Genomic DNA, 22,268 nt, shown 5'->3' with positions numbered 1-22,268 from the left:
TAGAAGCGTGCTTTTAGCGATTCACTTCGACGAAAACTTTCCCCGGAAAAAGCGGGTTTTTCCAACAAAATCTTTAATTTTCAACTAAAATTTTAGATAAGTAATTGTTAATCAATACTTTAAATAACTTGGTAATTAAAAGCTCTTTTCGTATAGATTATAATTCCAGAAGCCAATGGAAATTGAATGAACAGTTTAGCAACAATTGAATTGCTAATTAAAAATTTACGGTCGCTATAGTAACGACAATAATTATGGTGCATAAGAATAACTATGATTTTTTCATAAAAAGATACTATACCTATCTAATGTACTTTACAGAATTGAATTTGGTATATTTAAGCGGCCTCAGGAATATTTTAAAATTATAAACAATTTTTTGGCTTATAAACAAATAGAATATCTCGGGATTCTCGGATCTCGGATCTCTAAATTGTGAAAGCGTTATTCGAAAAACAGCGGCAGGATGCTTCTTTTAAAAGAAAAAACGTTTAATTGTATTGAGTGGTTCCTGAGATACAACCGGTCAAATTTGACCGGAATTTACGGCAAAGATATAAACAATAGGATCATAATTTTCAAACCATCACCTTTTTATTTTTGTCCTCTTTCCCCACACCAATTTTCATATCTTAAAAATACTCATAACATATATTATTGTAATAAAAACTGATAATGATAATACGTATGATGATCGTGATAATATCGTATGATGATAATACGTGTGAAAATTGCCAAAAACAGCAAAATTCCAATCAAAAATTAGGTTGGAGAAAATGTAACCCTCAAAGTTCAAAATCGGTATTCGTTAAAAAAATGCATTTTCTCGGCTTCCCATGGAGCAATTTCCTTCATTCTTTTTTTTGTTCCCAAGTAACTCGAGTAGAGCCATCTAACTAACGCATTATTAAATGTCAAACTTGCTATTGTTTTGTTATAATAGATTAATGTATTTATAAGAACAGAAAACTACATATTTTTTCCAGTTGTAGGTTTTTTTTAGATAAACTTACTACAAGTGTACCTTTTAAAGTTAAAAACATAAATATTCTCATTTGAAAGCTGTATAATTATTTAAACAATTTTTATTTAAACAAATTAAAATTTTGTGTCATAATAAATAAATTAATTTATTATAACAAAACAAAAGCAAGTTTGACACTTAATAATGCGTTAGTTCGATGTACCTACTCGAGTTATTTGGGAACATAAAAAAGAATGAAGGAAGCCGAGAAAATGCATTTTTTTAACGAATACCGATTTTGAACTTTGAGGGTTACATTTTCTCCAACCTAATTTTTGATTGGAATTTTGCTATTTTTGGCAATTTTCACACGTATTATCGATAGTTTTTATTATAATAATATATGTTATGAGTATTTTAAGGATATGAAAATTGGTGTGGAGAAAGAGGACAAAAATAAAAAGGTGATGGTTTGAAAATTATGATCCTATTGTTTATATCTTTGCCCTAAATTCCGGTGAATTTTGACCGGTTGTATCTCAGGAACTCATCATAATTAAACTTTTTTTCTTTTAAAAGAAGCGCTGCTGTTTTTCGAATACCGTTTTTCCAATTTAATTTAGTTTAATATTTTCCGAGATATTCTATTTGTGTATAAGCCAAAAAATTCTTTATAATTTTAAAATATTCCTGAGGCCGCCTAAATAGTCCAATATCAATTCTGTAAAGTACATTAAATAGGTATAGTGTCTTTTTATGAAAAAATCATACTTGTTCTTATGCATCATAATTATTGTCGTTATTATAGCGACCGTAAATTTTTAATTAACAATTGAATTGATGCTAAACTGTTCATTCAATTTCTATCGGCTTCTGTAATTATAATCTATATGAAAAGGGCTTTTATATTACCAAGTTATTTAATTATTGATTAACAATTATTTATCTAAAAGTTTAGTTGAAAATTAAAGATTTTGTTGGAAAAACCCGCTTTTTTCGGAGAAAGTTTTCGTCGAAGTAAATCGGAAAAAACACGTCTGTATGCAGAATTTAATTGCGGTGAATTTTTATTTGAAGGTTTTTGGTGTAAAGTTAAAATCTTTGGAGTTATAGAGCAAAAATTGAAAAAAACACAATTTTCGGGCGCCATTTTGTTTATAAAAAAGTAGCACACTATCTGCGGACTTTGCATACCTATATTATTAATATATACAATCATAAGATTCGATTCCAGCAATAAAATTGCTGGTAAATAAGTTTTCCCAAAAATGGCCTATTCTCCGATAATCAGCCCAGACTATATATATTAAGTTATTTATAATATTTTATATTGGATATACTGTTATTGTAATAATTATTTTAAATTTACTGTTTATTTTCAGGTCTCTCTATGGAAAACCTCATCCTCTGGACCCTCTCCACTCCCGTTCTAATATTCGGAGGCAGACATTTCTTCATACAAGCCTACAAAGCTCTGAAACACAAGACGGCGAATATGGACGTACTTATTGCGATGGCAACTTCGATTTCTTATGCTTACAGCGTTTTAGTGGTGATGGCAGCTATGATCTTACAACAACACAGTTCTCCACAAACGTTCTTCGATACTCCTCCTATGCTGCTAGTTTTCATCAGCCTGGGACGTTGGTTGGAACATATAGCTAAAGGAAAGACGTCCGAAGCATTAAGTCGGTAAGAAATTTTTGTTACAAACTGTCAGTTGTAAAAGGAGCGACTTCTTCTTCTTTAAATTCCATCTTCTATCGAAGGTTGGAAATCATCATGGCAATGCGAACCCTGTTGACTGCCGCTCTAAATAGCCTAGCACTACTGCATTCGAACCATTCCCTGAAGTTCTTAAGCCAGGATGTTCTTCGTCTTCCCACATTTCGCTTTCCTCGGATTTTGCCTTGCATAATAAGTTGTAATAATGAGTATTTTTGCCCTCTCATCACATGTCCCAAGTACACAAGTTTTCGTCTTTTGATAGTTATTTCTGGTTATTTCTGGTTATTTCTGGTTTATTTCCTATCCTTCTAGTAACTTCTACGTTTGACATTCTTTGATCAATGATATTCGTAGGATTATTCTGTAACACCAAAATTCAAAGGCGGCCAACTTATTCAAATGGACTTGTTTTAATATCCACGCTTCCAAGCCATAAAGACGAGTAGAGAACACGTAACACCGAAGCATCCTTAGACGTAGTTTTAACCTTATATCTTGACAACAAAGAAACTTTTTAAGTTTATTTTTAAGAATGATGCACGTGCTATTTCAATACGTGTCTTAATTTCTTTGGCTTGGTCTACATTTGATGTTGTCCATGTGTCTAAGTATTTGTAGTTAACCACACTCTCAATTACAGTATCTTCAATAGTCAATTCGATGTTTGCATGTGCTGATTTAGTCATGATCATGCATTTAGTTTTCTTTAAATTCATCTTTCAACAACAACACAGTTCTCCACAAACGTTTTTCGATACTACACCTATGCTGCTAGTTTTCATCAGTCTGGGACGTTGGTTGGAACATATATAGCTAAAGGAAATACGTCCTTTAAGCATTAAGTCGGTAAGAAGCTTTTGTTACAACATGTCAGTTTTCATCAAATGAAAGATAATAAAGCGGCTGGCCTGGACGACATACGAACAGAGCAAATTAAGAACTTTGGACTAAAAACCTTAGAGTGGCTCGTAAAAATGATGAATTGCTGCATCCGTACATTAGAAATCCCCAAAATCTGGAGGAAAGCTAGAGTGGTAGCCCTCTTAAAACCAGGGAAGGATCCGGCGGATACAAAGAGTTTTAGACCTGTATCTCTCTTGTGCCACCTTTTCAAGGCCTTTGAAAGAATGATTGAAAAATTATTCCAGAACAAGCAGGATTCAGGCCCGGAAAGTGCTGCTGCAGTCAAATTCTTAATCTCACCCAACATATTGAAGATGGTTTTGAACGGAAGGAAATAACAGGAGTAGCGTTCATAGACCTAACTGCCGCCTATGATACAGTTAACCATCAACGGCTACTCGCAAAACTCTACGAAACTACGAAGGTTTTCCGACTAACAAGGTTAGTGAAATGTCTCCTCCAGAATAGACGCTTCTACGTAACGCTCCAGTCCAAGAACAGTCGGTGGAGGGACCAAAAAAATGGGCTACCACAGGGAAGTGTCCTCGCGCCGATTCTATACAACATATACACCAACGACCAACCCATACACCAACAAACAAGGCAATTGATTTACGCTGATGATACAGCGGTGGCAGCTCAGGGAAGAACCTTCAATGAAGTCGAAGTGAAACTGACAGATGCCCTGGGAGACTTAGCTCTATACTATGATAAAAACCATCTGAAACCCAATCCCACAAAAACCCAGGTATGTGCTTTCCACCTGAGAAACAAGCATGCCCGAAGGTCGCTGGAGGTGGAATGGCGTGGTCAGATGCTGGAACACAACAAGACGCCAAAATACCTTGGCGTCCGTCTGGATAGAACTCTGTCTTACCGATACCACTGTCAAGATGTCAAGAAGAAAGTAAGTGCCAGAAATAATATCATCCGCAAGCTAACTAATACAAAATGGGGAGCACAACCACACACTCTCCGCACTTCTGCCTTGGCATTATGTTTTTCGGCCGCTGAGTTTGGAGCACCAGTATGGGCAAACTCTGCTCACGCCAAGAACGTCGACGTGGCTCTAAATGAAACGGTCCGTATAATATCGGGTTGCCTGAAACCGACGCCTATCGAAGAGGTATACCCCATTGCTGGAATTGCTCCACCACCTATCAGGAGGAAGGTCACGTCAGAGGTAGAACGGAAAAAGCAGGACACGGACCGAAGACACCCCTTATATGACCACCAAACTCAGCCAAACAGACTAAGATCTCGGAAAAGCTTCCTGAAAACATCAAGATCCATCCCCGAAGCGCCAGAGACGCGCCGAATACATCTATGGCAAGCGTCAGCTACCGCGACACATTTTCCTTCCTCGGAGGAAATGGCTGCTGGACACAATTTACCGTATCAGACTTGGAAAGCGCTAAACAGACTAAGAACCGGCGTTTCACGTTGTGCTAGTAACCTGAAAAAATGGGAATACCAGGAGGACGATACCTGCGACTGTGGCGCGGTTCAGACCAGCCGGCATCTACTATCATGCACAGAGATGAGAGAGACCTGCACAGAACAAGACTTAATTATAGCAAATGACAGGGCCATCTATGTGGCCAACCATTGGAAATACAGAATTTAAAGTTGTTGGTGTTCCGGACACGGAAAGTAAGTAAGTAGCTAAAGGAAATACGTCCTTTAAGCATCAAGTCGGTAAGATGCTTTTGTTACAACATGTCAGTTTTAAAAGGAGCGACAGTATTAGTTTACAAAGCTTTATGGATCCAAATATAATTACGAGTTTTTCCTACACCAAAATGCTTATGGCTTGAATCCCGTGTCAAAATTGCTCTAGTTATCATTGTTGACGAGTAACATTGTTTTTTGGAACCAACAGTAAAATCCTCCAGCTCTATAATTTTACAGTACAAGTCTTATTCCAGAGATGCAGAGACGTAAATTTCGACATATACGCATGCCTAGCTGATTACGAGAAAGCGTTTGATCGATTATAGCAGGCCAAGATGATGCAAATACTAAAAGAAGCAGGAATTAACAACCAAAATCCGAAAATCATGAGTGGAGTGAGGCAAGGCTGTATTTTATCTCCTCTAATCTTCAATCTCTTCCCCTCTTGCCAAGGACTTGCCCATATGCCTCAAAAGGAAAATTTTTGACCAGTGTGTGTTGCCTGTACTCTGTACTCATTTATGGAGCCGAAACATTAACACTAACAAAAAAGGTAGTGTACAAGATTCGCGTAACTCAGAGGGCTATGGAGCGCCAGATGTTGGGTGTCTCTCTAAGAAACCGAATCCCAAACGAAGAAATACGCCGTAGAACAAAAACAACAGACGCTGTCAAAAAAATGCGTCGCTTAAGTGGAATTGGACAGGACACGTCGCCAGATTGCCAGACAACCAATGGACAAAACGTATTGTCGAAGGGAGACCACGAGAAGAAGCACTACGGAGCAGAGGACGACCACCAACCAGATGGGCTGACGATCTGAGGCATGTTATCGGTAACTGGATGCAAGCCGCACAAAACAGAGACATATGGATAGAGCTGAGGGAGACCTATGTCCAGTAGTGAACGCGTACGGATTGATGATGATGATGATGATGATGATGATGATGATGATGATGATGATGATGATGATGATAAATCTTCAATCTCTACTCTAAAAGAATATTTATCGAAGCTTTGACGAAACTGAAAAGATATTCTACTAAACGGGTACAGTGTACAGGCTAAACCACATCAGGTATGCAGATGATGCCACAGTATTTGCGGACAACCTAGAAGACCTGCAAGTCCTTATGAACAAAATCACGTACTAAAGTCAACAGTATGGACTCAATATAAACGTAAAGAATCATTAGCAAGAAAAGGGCGGAATCGTTAGCATAGTCCAGGAACCGAAGCTTTTCACCTCGCAATTTTTACAGAATGGATCGATTTGCTTGAAAATTTAAGAATACGTAGTGGAAAGTCCAATGATCAAAATCTATATGATTCCGAAAAGCGCTTTTACTATAGGGGTGGTTGCCACCCCATCTCGGGGGTGGAAATTTTTTATTATATTTTGACTACAAATGTTGATAAAAACATTCATTCTAAGCAAAAAATGTTTTATACATTTTTTGATAATATGAATACTTTTCGATTTATTCGCTATCGAAAGTGTTAGTTTTATATCGAAAACATCAATTTTTTTCGATATATACTCATTTACCACTCAATTTTTGCCGTAGAAAAAAATTTTTGAAACCAAGTTCTTGGGAGTTAAATAACCTACAGTTTCATATTAAAACATTTTTTCGTATATCTGATGCTAATCTTTCTATTCTGAAGAAAATGATTTGAATTTTACCAAGCTACAAAAAGTCGTTATTCGCTTTTAACTCCAATTTTTTTTTAAAACCTAATCATTCTAAGCCAGTCAAACTTCTAGAATATAATATTAATAATACATAAATAAAGAAGAATAAATAAGACAAATGACTAAAAACACCGATAACCTACATTATTATGCTTCCAATTAGATTTCTCCTTTTTTTTTTTCAAAAAAATATATTGATTTTTTAACCGTAACCTTTTTAATTTTTATCTTAGAAAGTTTGGTGAAAAATAATTTTGTAGGTTTTTACAAGGTCTATAAGGCTATTAATATTAAATCCTTTTAAAATGCTGAGTCGTAAAAGTGGCGACTTTCAAAGGGTTGGCAAAGGTGGTTTTTGCATGTTATTACCAGTTTTAATTGTCAATAGTTCACTCAATTTTTACCGTAGGAAAAATTTTTGCAAAACAAATTCTTGGGAATTAAATAAGCTACGATTTCATATAAACATTTTTTCGTATCTCCAAAAATTCGTTATTCGCTTTTGACTTAATTTTTTTAAAAACTAATTATTCTAAGCCAGTTAAACTTCTAGAATCTATTAATAATACATAAATAAAGAAGACTAAATAAGGTCAATTACTAATTTTAATTAGGGTGGTGATTAGGGGTTTGCTTCCGATCACTTTTTTGCTGAAAAAATAGGGACAGACATTATTTTCATTATAAGCCACTTAATTTTTGAGCTAAAGACTTATTTTTTATTTCTGGAGATAGATATTTTTAAATACATACTTCAAATTAGTTTAAACATTTTATCCCCGAAAAATGCATAGTTTTCCCGTCTTTTGACTTTGATAATACAATATTTAGCATTTGACGAAGAAGAACTAACATATAATAAAGTATAGCTCGATTACTATTGGTCTTAAAGAAAATTAAAAAAAACGGTTTTGTTGATTTTTTCACAAGGTACCTTTTTGTTAAGCAAAGTTATTTTGATAAATCTTTTTGAGTTATTTGCAGAAAACTGATTAAAAATATTGATTTTTTCGATATAAAACTAACACTTTCGATAGCGAATAAATTGAAAACTATTAATTTTATCAAAAAAATGTATAGAACGTTTTTGCTTACCCGTTGTCCTAGGTGAGCGACGGAAAACGACGCGACGCGATGCGATGCGTTGCGATGCGATGCGACCAGTAATTCACGCGACGTGTGGCTTATGTAGCGTCGCATCGCGTCGCTTTCCATCACTCAAACCAGCACAAACGTGACGATGTCAATTATTCATTCCTATTCTTAAGTGTGAATAGGAATGTTCGCTTATGCCGTGTGTATTACGGCAGTGTTACTAAAAAAATTCATATTTTAAATACTTAGCTAAAAAATTCCATAAACGAAAAAGAAAGACAACAAATGTCATATAATTAGAACGAGTAATGGACATCGCACACATCTTATGGAAAATATAATGTCACTCAAATTCAATAAAATTTATACCAATAGATTCGTTTTAAATTAACGATCAAATCTTATCATTGCGCCAACTCTCTATTTTCAAAAATAAGAGCAGAAATTGATATAAATCAATCTGAAATCAAATAGGTAGGTACATAAGTTAGAGAGAGAAATAGCTATTTGTATAACAAGGGAGGAAAGTGTTACTTTTCGTCCCGATAATGAAGTTTACTGCCCGACGCGTAGCGGAGGGCAGTAATCATTCAAGGGAGGAAAAGGCACTTTACTCCCATGTTATACATATGGTTTTTCCACCTTCCTCAAATTAATAATAAGTCATTTTTTAATTTTTACTTAATTTATTTATGTAACTAACCAACAAAATTTATTAAAACTAAAACTACAAGTAGGTACGATATAACTGTCAAATATAAGTCAAATTATGAATGTAAACATTGTTAAATCAAAATAACAATTTACTGTTTTTTACCATTCTGCAAAATACAGGGTGTTTTATAAATAAACGTTAAAATGTATAGATACTTACGTAATAGAAAATAGATATTGTACAGGGCGTCAATAAGTTATATTTCATGAATTAAATACCATGACGTCACTTTTACTTTTCCTCCCTAGGGAGGAAACATATTTTCCTCCCTAGGGAGGAAAAGTACAACTTTGCTCCCTATAATCAGGTCCGGAAAAGTATACTTTCGGTAGAGGTAGGTGGAAAAATATTTTAAAATACCCAGATTTTCGGTACTCCATAAATCAGCGGATTAGTTTCACTAATCCGCTTAGGCCCAGCGGGATTTAAGCTGTTATGAATAGCACTCAGAGCAATAATGATTGTAAACTAACATTTTATGGACTCCAAAAATGTGATTTCGATTAACTTTAATTGCAATTTGCGCCGTAATTAATCATAATTAAGAGTTGGCGCAATGATAAGAATTGATCGTTATATTAAAACGAATCTAATCGTATAAATTTTATTGAATTTGAGTGACATTATATTTTCCATAAGATGTGTGCGATGTCCTTTGGAGAGTTTAATCATTTATATCCGAAATTAATGAAATAATCCACGTTGGTTTAAAGAGTATTGTGGCTTATTCACTTTCGATTATATCATTGCAGCTGTTAAACTCAGTATTAATAACTGAGCTATCAATAACTATCAATAAGTAATTTTCAAAAACCAAATTCTATTGAGGAGAGGCTGTTACTGACTTTAAGGTATGTTAATGAAAAAACACTGATACTATATAGTTATTATTAGTTTTTATTTATTTAATAAACTATTGCGCTATTGCGCAGCATAATTTGAATTGAAAAAAGCAATGGGGCGTCACACTGTGTCGTGTCTCGTCGCGAACAAATCAAGTTCGCACTTCGTCGCGTCTTGTCGTAGACTGATTAACTCGAAAACGTAGGCCATACACAAATACAACCATTACTTGATATTTTCGCGTCGCGTCGTGTCGCGTTGTCGCGTTTGTCGTTCACCTAGGACAACGGGTTAGAATGAATGTTTCTAGCAACTTTTGTGGTCAAAATATAATAAAAAATTTCCACCCCCGAGATGGGGTGGCAACCACCCCCATGGTAAAAGCGCCTTTCGGAATCATATAGATTTTGATCTTTGGACTATCCACTACTTATTCTCAAATTTTCAAGCAAATCGATCCATTCTGTAAAAATTGCGTCGTTTTGTTCTATTTTAAGCTTCATTACTTGGACCAGCAAGGTCAACTCTACATCAACCAAACCCCTGTAGAGAGAGTGACGCACTATTACTACCTCGGCACCGTAATAATGGACCAATAACGAAGAGATAAGAAAGCGCATCGGAAAGGCTAAATCTACCTTCAACCGGATGGGGGCCTTCTTTAAGAGCTACAACCTGTCTCTTGGCATAAAACTAAGAATGCTGTGATGCTACGTCTTTTCTTTTTTATGGCATTTAATCGTGGACCTTTAACGAAGATATGTGCAGAAAATTGAAAGCATTTGAGATTTGGCTATATCAAAGGATACATAAAATCCCGTGGACTCACCGAGTCACAAATGAGTATATCCTCAGAAGAATGAAGAAGAACCGAGAGGTACTAACCCTCATAAAATCTCGAAAGCTAGAATACTTCGGACACATGCGAAATTACTTCAGATATACCCTCCCACAAGCCATATATGGAAAGCGAGGTTTAGGAAGAACATCCTTGTTAAAGAACCTCAGAACCTGGTTCAACACAACATATCTGCAGCTTTTCCACGCTGCTGTAGATAAGATAAAAATTGCCATGATGATCGCCAACATGAAGAAGAATTTTTACTGTTAAAAAATCCGTCATCGGTTTTTATGTATGCATAAATCCGTCATTTTTATTTCGATGCAGTATATGTACATACTAAAAAACTTATTTTCTTTTAGGTTGTTGTCTTTAAAAGCTACAGAAGCTGTGATAATTACTTTAGGTCAAAAGGGAGAAATTTTGACAGAAGAGCAAGTAAATGTGGATCTGGTACAGAGAGGAGACATTTTGAAAGTGGTACCAGGCTCAAAAGTTCCTGTAGATGGAAAAGTGTTACAGGTAAGACATTTTTTTTAATAAGTCATTCAAAGAAACCAACCCCAAAACATTGCAACGAGTTTCGTCTGATAAGCTTAATGAGTCATGCAGTAAAAGTCCTATTAAAAGCAATAAGTCGGTTCAGATGGAAATACATCAAACTACTAAACTTAACTAAAAACTTACTACTATGGTCAACTTACTAGTATACTTAACTAAAAACCTGTACTGGAACCAAACTGCCAGAGTTAGGATCGAAGGTTCCACGTCCGCAGAAGTAGAAATTATAAGGGTAGTTAGACAATGATGTGTTCTGTCACTCCTGCTACATATTTATTCTTTACTCCCAGTTTCTATTTAAGAGGTACCGAAGGATTCCAAGGTTGGATTCAAGGTGAATTATCAACAGCATCAGATACGCCGTTGATACGGTGATATTTCGAATTCTGACTTGGGTCTATAACGAGTCAACGACTCATTGCACAATAAACGGGTAAATTTTAGAATAGGTCAATAAATTTAAGTACCTGGGATGTTGGATCGATAGCAGCCTAAATCCTGATCTAGAAATAAGATCTAGAAGAGAACAGGCAAGAAAATCTTTCGAAAAAATCAACAGACTGCTATGTGATTCTCGAATAAAACTCGAAATTCGACTACGTTTATCAAAATGCTACGTCTGGTCGACTCTTCTCTATGCAGTTGAGACGTGGACCCTTAAATCATCAACCGTAAATAAATTGGAGGCCTTTGAAATGTAGATTTACCGAAGAATCATCAAACTTTCATGGACATTGCATACCTAAACGAAGAAGTGCTGCATAGAATAGACAAGTAACGAAAACTTTTCAACACATTGAAAGTTAAAAAAACATCATAGTTAGGTCACATACTGAGAAATCTATCTATCTATATAATCAGCCCTAAACATCCATCCTTGGATATAGGACTCCTCTTCCTTCTTCCATGCCTCTCTATCTTGGGCAATTTGCATCCATTTTGACCTAGTGTGCTTCTTCAGGTCATCTGACCATCGCATTTGTGGCCTTCCCCTTTTTCGTTTGTGGTTCCACGGTCTCCAATGTATAATCATCTTAGTCCATCTTTCATCGTTCTGCCGTAGGGTGTGTCCGGCAAAATTACATTTAAGCTTTGCTACTTGGGTTGGGACATACTGAGAAATAATAAGTACCAATATGCTCAACTAACAGTGAAAGAAAATGATCGACAGAAAGAAAGGACTAGAAAGGAAAAGAGTATCATGGCTAAGAAACATCTGGCAATGGACAGGGCTAAATTCTTAAACAGCTAATAAGAACAGCTGAAGACAAAGAAGAGTTTACAATCGTAGTATCCAACCTCCATTGAGGAGAGGGCACTTTGAGAAGAATAATAAGTCATTTACATATAATTGTCGATGTAGCAGTGTTGTTGTGTATAAACAAGAAACCTGAACTAATACAACTTGGATAAGACAACAGTACGTAGCTCCTAAAGAGAAGGTTCAAGGGATTGGAGTCTTATACAACAAAAATCTTCTTTTAACAAACGTTTAATGCTATTTTTTTGTTATAGGGTCAATCAATGTGTGACGAGAGTCTTATTACAGGCGAAAGCATGCCCGTTCCCAAAAAAATAGGCAGTACTGTTATAGGCGGCTCAATAAATCAACACGGTCTTCTCATAGTCGAAGCCACGCACACTGGCGAAGCCACAACTTTATCCCAAATAGTTAAATTAGTAGAAGAAGCACAAACGTCCAAGGCTCCCATCCAACAATTGGCCGATAAGATAGCAGGTTATTTCGTTCCTACCGTAGTACTTTTAGCAGTTTTGACGCTGATAATTTGGTCGATAGTGGGTGCTATCGATATCAATTATCTACCTCTGGGTGACAGTGATAAAAAGGGATTTAATAACACGGAAATTATCCTTCAGTTTGTTTTTAGATGTGCTTTAAGCGTGTTAGCTATTGCATGTCCTTGTGCACTTGGATTGGCCACTCCCACTGCAGTTATGGTTGGCACAGGTAAGTTTTAAAAACAATATTCATAAACAAAATGAAAATTGTCTTTCTTCGTCGTTTCCCGTTATCTCTTAATACTCCGTATTGCTAGTTTCCTGTCATATGTTGCTTAATTTAGTGCTGTCACTCGTGATGGAGTAGAGCAGTCACCCACTGGAGTAAGTCGTAACGACAATCATAGGCAAGAGTGGTAATTTAAGTTCAGTCCACAAAATCTTTCATTGCGAATAATATTTGATTTTTATTTTGAAGTGCAATGTTATCAGCGGTAAAAATAATTTCCAAATCAGACAAATAGCCCGATCAAAGAACAATCTGACCCCAAAAAAAATAAAGGAAGGATGAAAATTTGGGAATAGATAGTTGAAATTGTGTATTATTATATAAGAAAAAGTTTACAATTCTACATCCCCTCCATTTTTCAAAAATTGGGAAATACCCCCTTCTCGGGGGTGAAAAAATATACATTCAAAATAAGTCCGGAATTGGATAAAATGACTAACACTACGTAACTTTTCTAGTACTAAGTCAATACTTTTCGAGTTATTTACGAGTGAATTCATATGTTCATTTTTAACAAAAAAAAAACATATTTTTGCATGGTTTTTCGCAAATAACTCAAAAAGTAAGTATTTTATCGAAAAAAATATTCTTAGCAAAATATAGGTAGCTTATAAAAAAGTGAAAAATGGTGTATATTATGAAGTCTGTAGACCCAATAGAAGCAGAGTTGGAGCTAATGAAAAGTAGATTGTTATTCGACAAATTCCAAATCGAATATTTCAACGTGAAATAATCAAAAAACGGAGCACTTTTTGGGGAAAACTCATTATATCCTTTTTAAAGTGTTTAAAAATGGTTAATTTTTGTTTTTTTTAAAGCTTCCAACATTAAAAGTAAGTGAGTTACGCTCAAAATATTGTTGGTCCCTTTTGTTTTTTTGGTAAAAAGAATCGCCAAAATTTGGCCCCTAATTAGGCCCCTAAGTATTCTTTATACGATTTGTAAGCTTTTTTTTTGTTCAAAGTGCTTATTTTTGTACAGGCTGTAGTTAAAATGGCTTGAACGAGTCACTTATCACGACTGTATGCAAATTTTGAACAGCCATAGCATAACAAATTTTTTCTAACATGAAAACCAAAAATCCAAAAAATATTCAGAAAAGCAAAACGTACATTTTATTAACTCTTTGAGGTTTTTGGTGCCTATTACATACTAATAATTTTTAAGTTATTTAAAAAAAAAAGAAATTTTTTTCAAAATAAAAAAAATATTTTAAAATCAAATTTTTTCAAAAATTTGTTGTTTTAAAATCATCATATTGGTGCTACAGCCCTTATAGGGCCTCGACCTTCTCAAGCTTTCTATGCCATTTTGTCCCTTCCCTTGCTTGCATTTTTCAGTTGCCGACTCCGATCTTCTCGGCATCTTGTGTTACCCCGTCCATCCACCTCAGCTTTGGTCTACCCCGTCTTCTCATTCCCACGGGTTGCGCCGTTAGAATCTTTTTTATCATGTTCGATTCAGTGCCCGGGCTACATGTCCTGCCCACCACAGGCGGTTTCGCTTAATTATAGTGATATCTTTTCCACCAAACGTATGCTTGTAGATATTCTGCAGTTCAAAGTTATATCTAGGAATCCATATTCCGTTCTCACAGACCGCTCTGAATATCTTGCGTAGCACCTTTCTTTCAAAAATCACTTTTTTTTTAATAACTACTTTAAAAAAGTCGTAATGAGTTTTCCCGAAAAGTGTTCCGTTTTTTTGGTTATTTCACGTTGAAATATTCGATTTGGAATTTGACAAATAAGAACCTACTTTTATTAGTTGCAACTCTGTTTCTACTGGGTCTACAGACTTCATAAACACACCATTTTTTTCACTTTTTACAAGCTATATCTTTGCTAAGAATATTTGTTTCGATAAACTACTTACTTTTTGAGTTATTTGCGAAAAACCGTCCAAAAACATGTTTTTTTTTTTGTTAAAAATGAACAATATTTACTCGAAAATAACTCGAAAAGTATTGACTTAGTGAAAAACTCTATAGAACAAAAGTTGTTTAGAATTGATCATTTTATCCAATTCCGGACTTATTTTGAATGTATATTTTTTCACATACTAGAAGGGGGTATTTCCCAATTTTTCAATTTTTGAAAAATGGAGGGTATGTAGAATTGTAAACTTTTTCTTATATAACAATAGACAACGTCAACTACCTATCCCAAATTTTCATTCTTCTTTTTTTGAGGTTTCCGTAAAGTTTTGTGTTCTTTGATCGGGCTAAAAGATAAAGTCCATTCAGTGAGGCCATTCATCTGAACAAAATGATGTGCAGGACATTCATCTGCACAAGAAAGGAAATATGAAAACATTAATGAAGAGAATACACAATTTAGGTTTTTACTGAAGAATCTTCTAATCATCGACTTATTTATACGCCATATAGGACTTCATCAATCCAATTTCACAGGGAAATTATTTTGTGGAGAGCATTTATTTAAGATTGAAGTCACAAAAGAAAAATGGAGGCCGTCACGATTGCATAAATTTTTAAAATTATAAACAGTGGCTTGTAGAATATCTATTTGTGAATTTACCATCTAATATTGTTATTGTCGTTAATAACGCACTATACCAGAATAAAGTGGAAGTCAAAAAAATCGAAATATTTCTTTAATACAGAATATGCTTTGTCCTTGTAGGGATGGCGTAACTGTAACATTTCAGACTGTCGTAGCTCTTCGTTAGCTTGTTCTAGCGTGGAATATATAAAAGTAGCGTTAACTTTTTTGTTAAATTATTTTAAAATAATCTTTTGAAAACTATTTCAGCAGTGGAAATCGAAAGGTCAAACAGTAGTTAAAAATGCAAATTTTCGTTACAATCAATTGTGACTTAATCCCGTATAGACATAATATTTAATTTATTATTATTGTGCTCTTTAGCATGTAATCAATTAAAATAAACTGCGTGCATTGTTGTTTAATGAGTAGAGTGATACACATCTCGTTCATTACAACTTATTTAATATTTTCTTCTGGACTCGATGTTTCTGGTTGACTTATGCAACACAGTTACTTACCGACGGTACTTTTAAGTCCGCCTTGCTTTTTCGGTCATAACTTTTTAAAATAATTTAAAAGCTTTGTTTATTCCCAACGATCCAGTAGAACCTCGTTAACTCGGATTAATCGGGACCGCGGTCGATCCGGGTTATCGAAAATCCGGGTTAGCCAGAGAAAATGGTAAAAATTAATAAAATACGGTATACTTACAGATAAACTCCGATATAATTAAAATAACATGAAATATATATGCACAGTACACATCTAAATTACGTATCAATTACGCCTTTATCAATTAGTTTCTTTTCCATTGTCACTACAACATTTTTACGTTTTGTTGCTATAACGTAGACAAAAAAACACGCAAACACAAAATATGAATAGATTTACGAACTATTACAGAACGGAAGCGAACAATACGACTCTACTACACACAATACGGTCTCAATCGCAACGATGTTATGTTATTTAATAACAGTGAAGACTAAGACCATTGTTTAAAAAATAATTTTTTAATAGTCTTTTAGTCTTTTTTAAATAATGCTGACAGTTTGAAATAAATAAAGGATACTACAGGTGCCTGTTGTTTCCGATAACACAACAATGAACGTCGTGTGCCACGAGTCATTTTTACTATCGTATATGTAGTTCAAATTACACAAATACCCATTATCTCTCAAATAGTATATTACATACATTTTTATTGATGAAATGTTTGTCTGATAAAAGTCGGTCCGGGTTAGCCAGACTTCCGGGTTATTGGGGGCCGACTTATCGGGGTTCCACTGTACCTACAAATCTTATTGTGTATTTAAAACGAAATCGTTTGAATGACATTTGCCGTATTAAGCATTAGCTGATAACTAATAAATGATATTTAACAGAACATTCTCAAATTAGATCTACTTCAATACTTGGGATATAAGAGTACCAGAATTTGGTGGTACTCAAAAGTACCGTGGGGAGACTACGGGTTAACTTGTCTCGATAATATAACCTGTGTTTAAACCAAGTTGTTATATTTTCTATTTTAGGGGTAGGCGCTATCAACGGAATCTTAATTAAAGGTGCAGAACCTTTGGAAAATGCTCATAAAGTCAAAGCCGTGATGTTCGACAAAACTGGTACAATAACGAAAGGTACACTGGAAGTAGCAAAAATCTGGATGCAGGGAGACAGTCTCAGTCCCTCCGTCATCCTAGCTGCCGTGGGATCCGCAGAAAGTAACTCTGAACATCCCATAGCTCAAGCTATAGTGAAATATGTTAAGGACGTTTTAGGTAATGTTTAGTTTTTGATTTTTTTATACTTCTATACTTACGAGGGCGGGTCAATAAGTCCGTGGCTTTTTGAATTTCTCGCCTCTTAATTAAAATGGCAACACTGCCCCTGTCAACAGGCAACTCTCACTTGACTCCGGTCTAATTCGAACAAGCTGCGCCATTTAGGTTGTGCTTGGCAGCTGTTGATAACAGACTACCGAGCGTTTTAAGAAGAAAATGAAAAAGTGTGGAAAAAAAAGAAATTTCGTATGCTCATTAAGCATTTTTTTTGCGGAAAAAACGATCACTCAAACCAAGGCTAAACTTGATAAATATTATGGTAACTCTGCACCATCCATTTCTATGGTAAAGAAATGGTTTGCTGAATTTCGATGTGGCCGTACAAGCACGGAATATGCCGAACGTTCTGGACGTCCAGTTGAGGTCTCTTCATCCGAAACAATTGGAAAAATTCACGATATGGTTTTAGCCGACCGGAGATTGAAAGTGAGAGCAATTTTGGAGGTCATAGGCAGATCACATGGCTCAGTGGTTTCAATTTTGAATGATCACTTGGGTATGAGAAAGCTTTCTGCAAGCCGTGCAACCGTGTGACAATTAAATGGCGTGTGTAAATTGGCGCCAAAGAAGGCAAATGTGGGTTTGTCAGCCAATAAAGCCATGGCGACCGTTTTTTATTCCATATGATCCACATTGACTACCTTCAAAAAGGGAAAACAATTAGTGGCGAATATTATACCAACTTATAGTGTCGATTTAATGAGGAATTGAAAAAAAAATGACCGCATTTGGTCAAGAAAAAAGTTCTTTTCCACCACAACAATATAAGGGTGCACACATGTTCAGTTTCCATGGCAAACATCTATGAATTAGGCTACGAATTGCTTTCTCATTCGCCCCATTCTCCAGATTTAGCCCCGAGTGACTATTTATTGTTCCCGAACTTGAAGAAATGTCTATTTGATGACCTCGACAAATCATATTTGTCGAAAGGAATAAAAAAATTGGATCAAGTGTCTAGACTAGAACTCAAAGAGGATTATGTTAAAAAATAAAATATCTTTTTATATAAAAAAACCTGTGTTTCATTCAAAAAGACATGGACTTTTTGATCGTCCCTCGTATTTTTAATATTTTTCGACACTTTATCTTATTTTATACGTTTATAATTTATCCCTTTCCATAAGTTAACGTTTAATATAACTGAATAATAATTTTTGTTGTATGTAGGTACTGAACAAGTTGGCAAATCCACAAACTTCCAGGCAGTACCAGGATGTGGTATGAAGTGTACCATTTCTCACCTTGCAGATGTACTTAAAAGCAAAGGAGGCAAAGACAATACCGAATTAATTAATTTTACTAATTTGGTCAATGCTGGTAGCTCCGGAGTGTTCACTGTTAAAGGAGTACAGGTACTATTTTTCTTGTTGTTAATTTATTTTGCATCGTTAACCACATTTAAATATAATAGTTTTTTTAATATTTGATGGAATCGACAAAATGAAAGGTGATACAATTAAATGGCTACACCAAATCTAATAATTAAACAATATTAACATACTCTATGTAATGTCTAGTAATAACTGTCTAATAAATTCGGTAATTATTTTTTTGCGATTTTGGTGATATTTTGACCTACAGGAGAGTGGTTGGAAATTACTATAAAATCGTTTTCGTTTATAAAATCACGACGATAGATTGAAACAACTCGATCATTACGATAAATTGCTCACATTTATCGCAGTGTCTAAACCAGCTTTTAGAGTAAGAATTATTCAGGTGAATTTCATTATTAATAAAATAAAACTGCTTAAATTAAAACAATTAAATTTTTATTTTTGAAATATTTTAGTTGTTTATAGATTCTTTTTTCAACAGATCAAAGATAAAAGTTTGTAACCCACAAATCAAATTTTTTCAGGAAATAGAAAAAACGTTCCATTTAAGTAATTTGATGAGGACTTAACCCAATAATTTTTTTCATTAATTTATAGATCAATTATTGACCTATAAATTTTTTAAAAATAAATAAACGTTTTTTCTACTTCCTAAAAAAAAGTTGGTTTGTGGGTTACAGCCTTTTACCTTTCAACAGTCGATTTGATTTTAACAGCTTTACTATAATTTTTAATTTTTGCATGTTTAGATTGACGTAAGCCACTCTCAGAACATAAAACTGGGCCAGTTGATTGGAGTGAGCTCTACTCTCGAAAATGATGGAGGGGATTATGACGTGATTGTAGGAAATAGAGAATGGATGAATAGAAACGGTTTTATCATAGCTCCGGAGGTAGAAAGAAACATGACGGCAGAGGAAGAACAGGGGCGATCTGCTGTACTTTGTGCAATCAACGGTAAGTTTGAATAATGTTTGATATCTCGGCTATCAACTCCTTTATCTCTTAATATTTTGATTAACGTGTCATGATGCACCTTATCGAACGTCTTTTCATAATCAATAAAAATGGTAAAGACAACTTTAAGTTGATTTCGACATTTCTGAAAACATTCAGAAAAATTGCTTCTCTAATCTACATTCACAATCAAGATGCAGTAGAAGTAAACAAACCGAGACACATTCACTGTTATAACGAGCACTCCTGAATCATGATTTACAATGGATTGTACATTTTAAATCACAAATGATGATTTACAAATTTTATACATTTTAAATCATGATTCAGGAGTGCTCCTTGTAACAGTTAACGTGTCTCGGTTTGTTTACTTCTACTGCATCTTGATTGTGATTTTAGTATAGTTTCCAATCCATCTCTAAATACAAACTGCGTTTCATCATGAACTTATTCACACTTATTCCTTATTCTACTGCGGGTGATACGTAGGAATAACTTCAAACTATGAATCGCAAGACTTATCCGCATATAGTCGCTAAAGAGTTTCGTGCGTATTTTTGGTAAAAATGTTTTCTTCGTTATTTAGTTTTAACATATCTGCTGATATGTTATCAGGATCAACAGCTTTCCTTTTTTTCCAACTTCATAGCATACAGTACTTCTATTTAGTATTTATGGTCCTTCATCTTCGTCTTCAAAGTCCATTGACAATATTTTAAGGAATTACATATATAGTTTTAAACTTGACATTCTTCATTTCAGGTAGCATAATAGCAATATTCAGTGTAGCTGACACTGTGAAACCGGAGGCCCATTTAGCGGTATATACTTTGAAAAAAATGGGACTAGAAGTAATTCTTTTGACTGGAGATAATCGAAAAACTGCGGCCAGTATAGCAAGACAAGTGGGAATCACTAAAATATACGCCGAAGTACTTCCATCACATAAAGTTATACGAGTACAAAGGTAAGGAATAATTTAATAACATGCAAAAATGCTTCCGCTGAAAAAGTTTGGTAATTCAAGGAAAATTTTGAAACGATTTACGAATTTATATTTTTTAATCTGCTATTTTTAGTATCTAAGCTTAGTATCTGCTTGAGGTTAACACTTTTTTCTATGCGAAGTTCTTTAAGTTGCGTGTACTTATACTTGTATGTGTTTGCTCAGAATCGCATTGAGAGAGATTTTTCTTCTTCTTGAGGTTATATCTTCTATCGAAGGTTGGATATTAACATGGAAATTATTATTTTACTCACAGCAGCTCTAAATATTTTTTGGTTAGAGCTCAGACTAAACCATTCCCTTAGATTTCGTAACTAGGAGGTTCGTCTTCCTCCTACATCTCTTTTACCTTTTATCTTGCCCTCTATAATCAAACGCAGTAGACTATAACGAGGACCTCTTAACGAGTCTTTACTACATAATAAATGTTTAATTTTCAAAAATTTTGCCCTTGCTGTTTCTATACGGCTTTTCTCTTGCGTTTGTTCTGCGTTTTGATTAACCAATGTTCCTAGATATTTGTATACCCTTTTTATCTGTTTTTGAAGTGAAAACTTCTTTAGGGACGTTGTTTATTTATTTATTTTTTTATTTATTTATTTAAAACTTACAAACACCACCTAGGTAGTAATTACATGTAAGAGTGCTCATTACTTGGTATAACAATATACACACAAAAAGTACAAAAAAATACAATATACACACAAGTACAAAATAAAAGTACAGAAAGTAAACACATTAAAAAAAAAGACACAAGTTAAAAAAATTTTAAAATTGAGCCCATTACTTATCTATTGATGATAACATTTTTTAATATCCCTTACACTGCAGTTAAAGAGGTCTATATCACAGATTTTTATTAATGCATTACACTGATATTGCATATAGTTTATTATTGCACAAGGATTATATGGACTACAAGAAAATAGGTCATTACTGTTTACTCTTAGGTTGACCTTTGGCACATGAAACCTAATAAATTTGATCAAACCACATGTCTTATATTTAACATTGTTAATAATATTATCTATAAACACAACACAATGCATATTTCTTCTTTGCTCTAATGACTGCAAGCCAGTTGTGCGATTTTTGGATAGGGGAAAAAGCATTGAATTCACGACCGTCATCGCTTATGCAATATATTATTTGTATGTACATATAAATTATATAGAAGTATTTAAATTTAAAATAAATGTAAAACCTATTTTAGGATGGAGAAAAAAGATTTATTTCGCGACCGTCATCTCTTCGACGAAATAAATTTTGTACGTATCTATATTATGTGTATCTATACATAAATTGTATTGAAGTAATTAAATTTAAAATAAATGTAAAACCTATTTTCGATAGGGAAAAGGATTTATTTCACGACCGTCATCTCTTCGGCGGAATAAATTTTGTACGTATATGTATTGAAGTGAAAACTTCTTTAGGGACGTTGTGCACTTTTTGGATGGGAAAAAGTATTAAATTGGCGACCGTCATTGCGACCGTCATCGCTTCGAAGAAATAAATTTTTGAAGTGGAAACTTCTTGAGGGTCGTTGTGCACTTTTTCGATGG

At 34.4% G+C, this 22,268-nt stretch overlaps 1 protein-coding gene across 7 annotated transcripts in view; it reads left to right on the top strand.

The window, feature by feature from the left end:
- Positions 1-22,268, top strand: part of LOC114328265 (copper-transporting ATPase 1) — a 204,074-nt gene that overhangs the window by 140,714 nt on the left and 41,092 nt on the right. For all 7 annotated transcript variants that reach the window (XM_028277071.2, XM_028277070.2, XM_028277069.2 and 4 more), the window contains 7 exons: positions 2,347-2,656; positions 10,822-10,981; positions 12,536-12,989; positions 17,092-17,337; positions 18,571-18,755; positions 19,490-19,697; positions 20,460-20,664. In XM_028277071.2, the coding sequence (XP_028132872.1) occupies positions 2,347-2,656; positions 10,822-10,981; positions 12,536-12,989; positions 17,092-17,337; positions 18,571-18,755; positions 19,490-19,697; positions 20,460-20,664 (1,768 nt within the window). The remainder of the gene's footprint in view (positions 1-2,346; positions 2,657-10,821; positions 10,982-12,535; positions 12,990-17,091; positions 17,338-18,570; positions 18,756-19,489; positions 19,698-20,459; positions 20,665-22,268) is intronic.

The sequence above is a fragment of the Diabrotica virgifera genome, chromosome 3 (genome assembly GCF_917563875.1).
Source record: "Diabrotica virgifera virgifera chromosome 3, PGI_DIABVI_V3a".
Lineage (NCBI taxonomy): Eukaryota > Metazoa > Arthropoda > Insecta > Coleoptera > Chrysomelidae > Diabrotica > Diabrotica virgifera.
This window is presented reverse-complemented; position numbering and strand designations above follow the sequence as displayed.